Here is a 12517-nt window from a genome sequence, read left to right as displayed (position 1 = left end):
TGCAATTTATTGACAAATTCCAGAAGTAAAAAGACTCAGCATCTTTGCTCCTTTTGGTTTGGATGTCTGAGCCCTACACCAAGAGACCTTCACCCACCAGCTCAGAGCTGTGTAGTGCTTCATCTTCAGAAGTTAAAGTCTTCCTTCTCTACTGAGAACTCATACAGCCCATCTTCACTAGTCCCAGGCTGCAGACCCGTTTCTTCCTAGAAAAAAAAAAGTAACAGCCATCAGTTAAGGGTAGTGCATATCTCGGTAAACCTAAGCTGTTTTGCAGCAGAGTCCAACTGAAACTTTTTACAGGTGCTTACTTACTGTTTTCTTCTTGATTTAAACAATCTTGCTGCTGTAACAAGCTATTAACATCAGCTTGAGTCTACCAGGACCCTGGGAGATAGACCAAGTCCTCCTGTTCTTTACAGCACACTGAATCTGCAGTGTCTCTGCACCTTACGCAAACAGCAGCCAAGTCTACAAGCTCAGATACCAGAGGTGGTAGAGAGCAGCTGGAGTGCCCGCTTGGAACAACGACAAACCAGCACTACTTTGAAGAGCTATTCCCACCAGCATCTAAAGCAGGTGCTGGCGAGTAGGAGGGCTTCCTCCACACCCTCTCGCAGGGACATCCTGCGGACACTGTTCTGGGCAGGGGACTAACAGACATTTGGTCCCTGCTGCTGCAGTTCACATCTAGACCAAGCCTCAGCTCCATGAGCTGCCAGATTGCTAAGCCTCTTCCCTGATGTTACCCCCCATCTGCGAGACTAAGGCTAGGACCAAGCATGGCATCTGTGACAGTCATTGGACTCTTGCAACTGCTAGCTGTGTCCTATCCCTTTTTTCCATAAATTCATTAGCATAAACAGGGTCAAGTAATCCAAATGTAATCTGAGCATAGTTATCAGCTCAGTAGAAGGCTTCCATTCATAGTAACAAGCTAGTTCAGGTCCGAAGGAGGAAAGTTCTCCACATTTGGTATTCATATCAGCAACTGCAGTACCTCTAGGTGATGCCAGTTTAAATTCCAACATGCTATCAAGGCATCTATATCTCTTGTGCAACTCATCAGCTGACAACTCAGTTTTTACAGACCTTGAGAAGCAACTGGAACAAGCTGCAAGGGCTACTCTACTCATACAGACGTCTCTTCCAAAAGCCTATTTCAGCGTCCTTAAAGTCTACGCTTTGTTCCAGGGTGTAATGGCTTTATATTTTCTGAAGAGAAAGAGTTCACATACCTCACCAGAAAAGTATTTCTCTATGATATTCAGCGCAGCTTTGTAGACCATGTTGTTGTCGTGGGTTTGCAAGGCTTCAATTTTCTCCAGACCATCAAGCTCTTCCACTAGCAAACACAACCTTTCTGTTTCTCCCAGCTTCTCAGCTGCCTGTGACATCAGATAAGAGATGGGGTAAATGCAAGTAACAGGTCTAAGATGTTCTTCCCCATCAGGGTCAATGTACAAGTCAAACATCCACAGCCCTTCACCTACAGCCCCTGCCTATTTTGTGCTTAGAGATCCCAGGGATTACTACTAAGCATATGAACAGTCTCTGTTGGGATTACTGCAGTGGCTTGCCTGCCAATGAGACAAGTTAGCCACACTCTAGCCAGGTTACATCCACACACTGAGAAGCAGCGAGCATGACCTGCCACCCACTATTTCATTTACAAAAGCCATTTCATGGATTCAAGGGTGCTACAAGAACCAGGCTTTCAAGGGAGAGGTAAGTAGATATGAGGTGGCAGAAAGCTGAGACAAAATGCCCCCAGGACCGCTTGATTTCTGTGGCTGCATTTCTGCAAGACTTTCACCTTTGTCCAGTTTCGGGATTAACCTAACCTTTTCCTTTCCAGAAGGCTAAAGTTACAGGAGGTGAAGAGGAACATTTTGGGAACTTAATCTTGTTAAGCCTTTTGGACAACAACTCAAGAACAAGTTAGACAACATGAAGTCAAACTCTTACTTCTGCAAGACCAGTAGGTGCTGTAGAAGGAGCTGTTCCAGCCACACAGTGGCTCACACCTTGCTGCTTTCAGGAAAGGAATGCGAGACACAGCGGAAGATCTTACCCGGAAGAGATTTGAGATTGTGTCCAGGATGACCAGGATGGTTTTGCTGTCTTTGGCCAAGAGCAGGTTGAGCAGAGGTTTGAGGACCCCAGATCGGACAAGCTCCACCACTTGCTCCACAGTGCCTCCCATTGTGAAGTTGGCCACTGCCCACACAGCTTCTTTCTGAGCTTTGAAGTCCCCCTGGAAAAGCAGCACAGTGAAGGCACTCCCAAGCTTTAGCACGCCTCCAAGATCAGTGTGAGGTCAGGCAGTTATTTCCTTTATATTCAGTTTGGACTGCCCCTCTTCCCCAAACACTTTGAGCGCTGGGTGGACACCAAACCATGTTTTCATGCAACTATACCAACACGTTGGACCACCCAGGCTGTTCCCTGGATCATCAGCTTTGAAGCAGATTGCTCAGGTGGCTTTTGGGCACATGCCAAATGCTTCACAAACGAGGCTTGTGAACCTCAGCACTGCTTCTGCTGCAGCTGTACATGCAACACTGTGCCTATCCCTTACCTTATCAAGCAACTCCACCAGAGGTGGCAATAACCCACACATGATGAGTTGCTGGATCTGCTGGGAAGGTCCTGCTGCAATGTTACTGAGTGCCCACGCTGCTTCCTTCTCTATAGTTGGTTTTCCATGTCGCAGGAGACTGGGCAGGACAGCCAAGACACCAGCATCAATAGCAGCCTGGGTCTGCTCATCAGTCCCTGTGACCACATTCCCAATGGCACGGAGAGCTGGAGTCTAGACAGAGATTAAAGGAGATGAAGAGAATCCTTACCTCAAGGGTTCATGCCAAAAAGTCCACCAAGATCCCTCACTAAAGTGCTTGATTCTTCAAATAAGCAAGACATTGTGGGCAATAACTGTTGTATTTACAGACTCATCAGCCTCCTATTGTGTTCTAAGCAGCTTTTACAGTCCCTATCCAGCCTGCCAGCTTGACCAACAACCAAGTGATGTTGCAGTCCGGGGAGACAACAGAACACTAGCACCCCTCTGCTCAGGTGTTCCTACATTAGAAGAACAGAGGCTGGGGATTGCCAGTTGTTTCCTACCATAACAAGCAATTCTGGGCTGGCCATGAGTTCTACCAGCCTTGGTAGAATCCCTGTGTCCACCACAATTTGGATGCGATCATTGGAGCCATCGGTCAGATAAGAAACAGCCCAGCAGGAGTCAGAAATTATGTCCTTGTCCTCATGTTTTATCAGGCGGATGAGCACTGGCAGCATCTTCTTCACTGCATCCAGGGGAGGGTAAGGGTTCTTGTTCCTACAGAGGTTTGACAGTGTCCATGTGATGTTCCTCAGGAAGCCAACCTGAAACACAAGGGAGGCTTAAGATCATCTTTGCAGTAAGAAGGGAGGAAGAGGTAAGACTCTACTTTGGGTCCCTACAGCTCAGAGATGTTATCCAGTAACCAGAAGCAGCCTTCCTGGGGCTGAGCCTTATTTGAAGAACAGAGATGAAACAGGTAAGTGACTAAAACAGTAGATTCACTCCCTCCTTCCCCAATATTAAGTTTCAATAACTTCAGATCTGATGGTGTGACAAGCTACTATGGCCAACAGAGGTGCCAAACAGCTTATTTGCTAGGTCCTTAGGACAAGTTACAGAGCATTCTTTGGACAAGATCAGGAATTTGGGCTTTTAATATTAGCATTAATAAATATTAGCAGCTCGTTGTTCTAGAGCAGGGCTCCTTGTCCAGTTCATTAAGTTACATCATTCAGACAGTTTGTCCCAGTAAGGATGTTCCCAGGAAAGCAGTAGAACTACATTCAAAGCTTCACAGCTCCCAAAGGTATGTGTATACACATGAACTGGTGTCTTGTCATGTTTCCTCCACAGGGCTCCCTAGGAGGGGAGGAGCTGGGCTGGGGGCAGAGCAGCAAGAAAAGCTGTTGTTTCAAAAAAACCTTGTAATATAAACTCAGAGGATCTAGAGAGTGTTTTTCTTAACCTTAGCTTGAAAGACTATATAGTTATGCCTACAGAAAGCACACAGCTTCCACCACAGCCAGGGATGGGAAATCTGAAGGCATTGGTACTGCTGTTACAACCCCCTTAGACTTCTGAGGTGGTCCCTCTCCCCCGGACACCAGGCAAGCAGGCACCACTGCAGAAGGGCAGATATAAAATACAAGTCCAGCAGCTTAGAGCTACCCAAAAAGAAGCTCAAAGGGCGAGTTCTGCCATTCTACATGCATATGCAAGTCTACCTTGCACCAGTTTCACCTTATTCCTAGCCCGAGATGGTCAAAGATAGATAGGAAAGTGAAGACTAGAAGATACCATGTTGGCTTGAAGACTGCTTGGCATGAGCTTTGTATATAGCCAAGAGGCAGTCACTAAAAGCAGTCTAGGACAGGTCTCATTCAGTTATACAAATAGCTTGTTGTTAAGGCAGATGACAGCACACCACTGACCCAGCACCCAAGTGATTAAGAGCCGGTAAGGCAAGAAAACGAAGATTATTTACTGGAGTTGCAGGTGACACCAGAGCCAGCAAGGGAGGAATCACATTGCATTTGATAAGAGCATCTCTGTATAGAGGACCATCACCTGTACAGATGGAAAAAGGGTTGTTTATTGCCTCTGCCCAAGTCTCAAGACAGTCAATATCAAATAGCAATCAGACCTGCAGGCACCAGTCAGGGCTCACTCACTCAACCACACACCATGAAGTATTCCCAGGTGGGGAGGGATTTGCCAGGTAGACTGGTGTGCCATCACAGCTAGTCTGCAGGTCATGTGTGGTTAACCTGCCTTTCTGGTCTCCCTACTGACCACTCCAGTGGGTTAGAACATCCCAACAAGATGGAATATTGCACTTGGCTTTGGCCAAAATCCTCTTGCAGAATAAATACAGGGTCTGAAAGGCTGCCAGGCCATGTGGAAGGACTGAAAGGTTTCAAACAGGGGCAGTAGCTTGGAGACAAAGCTGCAGAGACACAAGGCTATTGAAGAGCACCAATATTTTTAGCTCTCCAGCACTGGCTTAGGGGCACAGGGACGGTCACTGGCCAAGCCCGGCCCTGGAGACCCCTACTCACCTGCAATGTTGCCTAGTGCCCACACAGACTGCTCACTGATGTGCATGTGTGGGGAGGAGAGCAGAGAGATGAAGGCTGGGATGGCATTTCCCTCCACAACAGCCCTGGTTTGGTCAGAGGTGCCAGAGGCGATGTTAGTCAGTGCCCAGGCTGCCTCAAACTGCAGAGGAGGATTGTCAGCATGGATCAGAAATTCAACCAGCCTGGGAATGATCCCCAGCTCGATGATCTCATTGATAAGGGGGTCCTTCTGCCTGGACAGCATCCTCCTGCAAGAGGACACAGCACAGCCTGCCATGAGAGATCCTGTGTGTTGACATGATAGACCATAACCTGGTGACCAGGTAGAAGCTTGTGGCTTCAAGGGAAGAACCACCTGTAAGAGATGCTACTTCAGCATTCCACATCAGCAAACTCTCTAGCAGAGGGATTGTCATAGAGAGGCTTCTGCAGGAGATATCAGAAAAGGTGCGAAGTAACAGCAGGGTGTCTGTTAGAGTGTGTGTTACTTCACACATCCTTATGGGACTCTAAGGACATTACTCTATGCTCCCCACCTTGCCAGGGTTTGAGACAAGGATAAAAATCAGTCTGCAATTTATTCTCTCTACAGCCTGCAGGCCTGCCTCTACTGCTCCCCAGCCCAGGAGCACTGGCCAGCCCTGCGCAGACCATAGCTCTCGTTTAATATGAGTTCTCAGACAGCATTACCAGCTAAAACCCAGAATCACCAACCCCTTCCTGCTGTTTCCTGCCTCGCAGCAGTGCAGAAGCATGTGGAGCTGCCAGAAGATGGGATCAGGGCATTGATTGAGTCAGAGAAAGCCAGGAAAAGAAACATTTCCAGCCAGATCTGCTTCCCAGCCTGGTTCATGAGCGCTGGCAGAGGGTAGTGCTGCCACTGGTGCCACACAATGGCACTATGGGCTGTCAGGGCACACCAGGTGCAGGCAGGCTTGCTTTGGGCAGCAGAAAGTCAACTCAGAGCAGCACAGAAGAGCAGAGAGCTAGTCATGACTTGCCTCTTTAGGAAGGGTCTCCTCTGGCCAGCCTTCAGTTAACACCTGGGGAGCAAAGCTTTTGATCTGCTCACCATGAGCAGACACCCTCACAGCCATGGGGAGCAGGACTGGTTCTCTGGCACTAAGGCAGATCCCTGAGCTGGTAGCTCAAGCTCACCAAGGAAGAGCCAGCAGCTACAGAAGCTTCTCCCAGACCCTTGGAGACATTCCTGCTGCCAGCTGGGTGATGGCAGCACCTTGTGATCCCTCCTTCTCCCACTCAAATGGAGGACAGCCCTGCTCAGCACTAACCCAGGCTCTCCAGCCCTTGTCCCGCCCAAGCCTTCAGTACCCAATTCCTTGTTGGAACCAAGGTGATCTCTGTCCCAGTACAGGCACAGCAAGGGGGGCACCTCCAGGAGCCACAGCCTTCGGTGGTGTCCAACCACACAGGTCTCCTGCCCAGGACTGTGACAGAGCCACACAATGCGCACAGGGCACAAAAAAGGCACCACCTGAGGTTCCTCAGGGCAGTTCAGGTTAACAGGCTCCTTCCTCATTTGAGGAGCTTTCTGAAGGGATGACAAACAGGAAGAAGTGCCTTCTGCTGACAGGGCCCACCGCAGCTCCACAGCCACCTCCCTCCCAGGGCAGAGCAGCCAAGCAGCATACCTGGTGGCCTGCGTGGCCTGCAGCTGCAGCTCGGCGTTGTTCCCATTCACAGCTTCAACGATTTCCTCCAAGGACAGCTGAATAATCTGTGTCACAGGGGATGATTCAGAGTCAGAGAGCAAGCCAGGACTCCCTCCGGTTTAATCTCTGCAATCAATCAGCTGTCTAGACCCAAGTCAGTCACCACTCCATATCTAAGCAATGTCTGTTCCTTATGCAATGCAGTTTCGAGATGAGGCAGAGGAAGAGAATCCACAAAAGCCTTCAAGGCAACTAATCCTTATAATCAAGCACGAAAAGAGTCACTGACACACCATAATGGGCCCATGAGCTCAGTAATTACCCCTCGCTGTGCAAGGAGCCAGACAGGAGCTTTGCCAGCTCGCAGTGAGCTGGAGCACCAGCCAGTTCTACCTGCCATCGAGGGAAGCCACACAGGTTGTCATCTCCAGGCAAAGTAACACAGAACAGGGCTGGGCAGTCAAACACTTCCCAGCATGGGGCACAGCAGTCAGGAATGACACTGGCTATTTAACCCAAGTCAACAAAACTGGACTTGTAGTGGTCCAAGTAGCAGATGGTTCCTACTGCACAATTCAGGCTGCAGCACTGGTCCTGTCCAGGCGCAAAACACCCAGCACTCACCTCATTTCTTTTCTCTCTTTCCTCATTGAGATTCTCATCCAACAAACGGAATGAAATGCTCCTGCGCTTCAGGATCTGCTCATCCTTCTTGGCCTTTCGCAGCTCGACATTCACCTCCACTCTCCGCCTTCGCAGGGCCTGGATGGGGGGACAAGGGCACCATCATCATCTGCATCACCCTATTCTCCAAGGACCTCATTTCAGCTCTGCAAACCTCTGCCCAAAGTTGCATAAAAAAGGAGTGTTGAGCCAGCATCTGCTCTTGGGCAGCTCCTTGCTATGGCACTGAGAGTTAGGGGAGCGATGAACAGAAAGCTTCTCCCTTAGTGACTTCTAAGGACATGAGCTGCTGGATGAACCAGCAATCAGGGACTGACTGTTTTAAAAAGTTGATTTGCTCAACCTGAAAGGCAAGCCTGCATCTCTTCTCCTGGCTTAAAGCCAGCTGACAGATCCTATGGTCTGACATCCCATACCAACCCCCTCTCTGCAGGGATAACTGCTGCAGAAAGCTCAGCAGGAGAGGCTGGACTGTCTCTCTTCCCCAGCTCCTTCACCAGAGCAGCTCAGTCACCCACCCAAAACTGCTATCCTATCACAGTCCTCACAGCCCAGCCGGCCCCACACCACATCCCAAAAGCTGAGCATCCCTACTGGCAGGGCCATCCTCCTTTCTCACTGCCCACTTGTTACCACACAGGTAGGTTTGGGGCCAATTGCCTTTAGAAGCCTTTACATCAGCTTCTGCCAACAGGCAAACCCCCAGTGGCACCCATTTTCCAAAGGGGATGGCACAGGGGTACTCACAGCTGCATCCTTGCCCTTGTTCTTGAACTTCTTCATCCGCTCATCACTCTTGTTCACAGTTGGCATCTTGGCAGGTTTGAGAGGAGTGTCAGCTGAAAGCCTTAGCGTGCTTTGGGGGTTTGAGACAGAGCAGCATCAGGTCACAACTGCTCCAGCAACATCCACCTCCATCCGCAGAGGGGGTCTGAAATTTCCCCATCTCCCAACAGCCCAATCCACATTTTCTGCACCCACCAACCCCATGAAGCAGGATGCTGGAGGTCTCCTGCCCTAAGGAGAGCTCAGTAGGATCCTCACACTCTGCAGCTGAGCCACTAAACTAAATGCAAGCACAAACTACTACTTAACACCAGGCAAAAAAAATTACAGCCGCTGCTGGAATCCCACGAGGAAGCCAGATGCCACTTCCCATGGTTACAGTAACACCACCTCCCTCTGGTTCTGATCCCAGCACTTCCAGGTTTACTTGGAGACACAGCTCAAGCCTGGCAAGGCCTCTTGCCTCCAGAAAGATCAACTTAAGGTCTGATTTAGGGACAAGTAGCCATATCCAAGCTTACTCTTTCACCCCATCACACCGCCCAGATGGGCTTCCCACACCAGAGACCCTCCCCTGTAGGAGCAACACAGGGTCACATGCAGTGGGATGAAGTGACCAAGCTCAACTAAGCAAAGAGCTCTCCTGGAAGCCCAGATACTACTGAGGATGACCAGATAAAAAACATTAAATACAGACAAAGTAATTTAAGCCTTGCCTTGTAAAGCCACAGGCATAAAAGTGAGACAAAGAGTAGTCCTCCAGACAATTTTTGTAAGACAAGTCTAGCTTCCCACCCAGCAGAAGTGGAGGTGCTTTCAGAGCAGCACCTAAAGCTGGGCTGTGTGTGAAGATGCCCTCAGGGGCTGATCGCACACTGGTGGTGCATCTTCACCTTCCCTCCAGCCTTACAGCCAACAGCTGTGGCTCAGGTCAGACTCAAGAGCCCTCCTTATTTCATCTTTTTAAGTTTTAGGGTTTTAGTGGGGTTTTTTTGGTCCTCTCTCCATTTCCTGCCCCAATATCTAAGTCTGGATACTGGCAGCATCAGCTCTTTTTCCCAATACAGCAGCAAGCCACCAAGCTGCAGAGCTCCTCCAGCTCACAGAGCAGCCGGGATGAGCCACCTCTTGGCTTAAGCCAATTACAGCCCACAGCCTCAAGCCCTACACTCAAACCTCACAAACTGTTTCCCCTCAAACTTCCTCCATTGCCCCTTCAACAGGGCCCACAGTACTATCTCAAAAAGTCTCTTATTTTTGGGCAGCTTCTTCCACCCCATCTCAGCAGAGGTGTCCCACAACCCACACACTGACTCCAGCCAAGCAGGAGACCCCCACACAGCCTGGACAGCCAGCAGAGCCCAACCAGCAGCCCCATATCCACCACATGTAGAGAGAAACAACCAGAACCCCCCACCAGTACAAAGAGAAGGAAAACCACTCACCTCAACTCCCTCAATACCCCCTTGCCCTCAACTGCCTCTTTTATTGCCCCCATGGAGCCAGGTATCCCCTCCATGATTGGCTCTTCCAGGGTCAGCCTCCTCGTTATCTCCAGCAGACCCCTTGCCATGGCCACCTGGATGCACCTGGAGGTGTTTGGATGGTGATACCTTCCTTCTGAGTTGCTCTGCTCCTGGGCCACCCTCCTCTCCGCGCCTCTTCCATACACTTATGCTCTATCCACTCCAGCCTGGTTTGCAGCCAGACCCTTCATGGGAGACGAAGGGTACAGCCTGTGCCTGTACAACATCCCATAATGCAGGGGACAGTCTGGGTCCTGCCTCCCCAGTGCTGTTTGGGTGAGAGGAAGGCCAGGGCGTGGGCATCTGGGGATATATCCAGTGTGGATATAACTACGGGAATCCACTGTGCAATACCCCAGCTGCTTTCAGTCATGGATTCAGCTCCTGAGGCCACACCAATGCTCCTCTTAAGCCAAATGAAATGAGTTGTGCAAACCTTTGTGCGGAAGGTGATGGGGGGAGGTTTGACCTTCAGATAAATCTGTAGTTTGTGGGCATTAAAAAGCCGGTTGTGCTAATCCTAGACGCTATTAAATATTTTTAAGCTTCAAGTACCACCAGTTGCATTATCTTGTTTCTCGGCTGCTTGAGACAGGAAAATTACATTTCAATTGCTTTTTAATTTAACTTACTCTGGTGCAAAAGTTAGCGTGCACCCTGTAATTTTGTTTTCTGAGCGGTTTGTTGCAGCTAATTCGTAATCAGCCAGCACTAAATCAAACCAGGCCTGGCTCAGGCTGAAATAGATGAGTCCTTGCAACCTTGCCAAGCAATTTAATTAAATTGGCTTAAAATCACGCCCCAAGATAAGTGGGGGCAGCCTTCTGCACAGGCCAGTCCTCGGGAGCTGCTCCTCTGCCTGGAGAGCATTCCCGCCTGAGCTGCCGCAGGATAGGGATGTGCAGCGCGAGAAGTTGATCATTATCCTGGGTTGCTCTTTCTCTTTCTTCCCTTTCCATTCTTTTCCCACCCGCCAATTGCAATCAGACCCATCCTGTTCAGCAGTCACTGCCAGCACAGGGAGGGCGAGGGTGAGGAAAGAAAAACACGTGCAAATCGATTAGCAACCCCCCTCCCCGGCCTTCACTTCGGTCACTGATGGCATGAGAGGTGCCACCGCGAGCGGGTGAGGATGAGTGGAGCTGATTTCAACCCTGTGCTGAGGACACGAGCAGATCGATATTTGCCGAATGGGAAAGGGGACGACTGCTGGAGGGGGAAACGTTTCAGTGTTCAGCACGAGAAGAGGGTATCACAACTAATGGAGAGGAAAGGAGATAAACCGCTAAATCTACATGACAGTGTCCCCTGTGCTCAGCCAGGCGCGCTGGAGCTGAAGAATCCACATCGTGACAGGTATGAAAAGCTGCGGCTCCCATTTCTGTGGCTGCTCCTTCGCTCTGCCACCCTTCGCCCTGCTCTCGCTGGGGCACCGCAGGTCGGCTGGACCGCAACTGGTGGCAGATTTGAAAATACCAGTTCTAAGCCCTGAGATAAAAGCATGGATTTTTCCTCCTCATGTATTTTTTTTCATGTTTATTTAGCAGATTTGCCATCACTGCATGTGGAGAAAGGCACTGTCCAGGAACGATGTCAGCACGTGGCATCTCTGCAGCAGGGTTAGACGAGGCAGGAACAGCCCGAGCTCCATTGCGGGAGGTTGCACGGCCACAGCAGCTGGTCTGAGCAATCCTTCTGTGAAAGCAGAACCTCACCTGGCAGAGAGCAAACCAAGGCAGGGATTCCTGCCAACCCTGGGAATGTCTGCTCTCAGCCAGCAGATTTTCTCCGTCAGCTGTAATGTAGTCCATTAAGCTAACATCAACAAATTAATTTTACTTATTAGTTCCTGTAACACCATGCAACTACCCGTGTAGGTTCTTGGACAAGATGCTGAGGTAACTGCAGGTGCATGTGGGGCAGTTCTCAAGCGTGGCAGGACCGGAGCATGAAAATTCCTCCTTTTTCAGTTGGGATGCATTCTCCCAGTGCATGATCCTGGAGGGAGGCAGCGCTAGCTCTGCAGCCTGCACTGGTTCCTTCCGACAAGGCAGATATCAGGCAGCCAACGACCTCCCCACCATCAGCCATGAGATTCATCTCAGTCCTATTGTTCGTGCAGCAGCCGTGGGTGTGAGTCAAGATCAGAGCTGCATTGTGCCAGGCACTAAACAAGCACATAATAAGTGACAGCCCCCGTCCGTTACAGTCTATCTAATCAGGACATGCAGAAGTGGGGAGAAGGGATTTATAGTTATCCCTTTCTCACTGATGAGCCAGAGGCAAAGCCAAGCACTGCAGCTGGATTTTCCAGGGCTCAAGGTGGTGCAGCTTGTTGTTTCCCCTAATTTATTGTAACAGACTCAGAAAAGTAGTCTTATTTTTTTCTCCCATCCTCTGCTTTTCTCCTGCTTCCTTACTTTTCTCCCCCTGCTCCTTTGCAGCCAGGGAGCCACGGGGATGCATCAGTTCAGACAGCTCATTTGAAGGGAAAGCAATACATGAAAATAGAGAACGAAGTATGGTTTTCCCTCAGGTCAGTTGAAATAACTCCTGCTGTGGCCACGCAGTTGATAGAGGTGGTAGACAGGGAGAAGAGGTGTTGCCGAGAGTGGGCACCAGCCCAGCACTGTATCTGGTGTTATCAGCAGTAAGCGCAGGTCAGGGCAAACTGCTCCCCAGTCCAGTGCCTCATCT

At 49.9% G+C, this 12517-nt stretch overlaps 1 protein-coding gene across 2 annotated transcripts; it reads right to left on the bottom strand.

Annotated features, from left to right (window-relative positions):
• On the bottom strand, positions 1-9867 carry KPNA7 (karyopherin subunit alpha 7). 2 transcript variants are annotated; one of them, XM_054081062.1, is made up of 11 exons: positions 9740-9867; positions 8256-8364; positions 7449-7586; positions 6804-6889; positions 5131-5399; positions 4557-4639; positions 3130-3393; positions 2582-2815; positions 2075-2257; positions 1239-1388; positions 1-206 (listed from the first exon to the last, which is right to left on the bottom strand). In XM_054081062.1, the coding sequence occupies exons 1-11, from the start codon at positions 9865-9867 to the stop codon at positions 126-128; spliced, it is 1725 nt and encodes a 574-aa protein (XP_053937037.1). In that variant the 3' UTR covers positions 1-125. The 2 variants fall into 2 exon arrangements, with proteins under 2 accessions (XP_053937037.1, XP_053937038.1); XM_054081063.1 differs by lacking the exon at positions 9740-9867 and adding an exon at positions 8494-9460.
• Between the last annotated feature and the right edge of the window lie 2650 nt (positions 9868-12517).

Source organism: Cuculus canorus, chromosome 15 (assembly GCF_017976375.1).
Source record: "Cuculus canorus isolate bCucCan1 chromosome 15, bCucCan1.pri, whole genome shotgun sequence".
Classification (NCBI taxonomy): Eukaryota; Metazoa; Chordata; class Aves; order Cuculiformes; family Cuculidae; genus Cuculus; species Cuculus canorus.
This window is presented reverse-complemented; position numbering and strand designations above follow the sequence as displayed.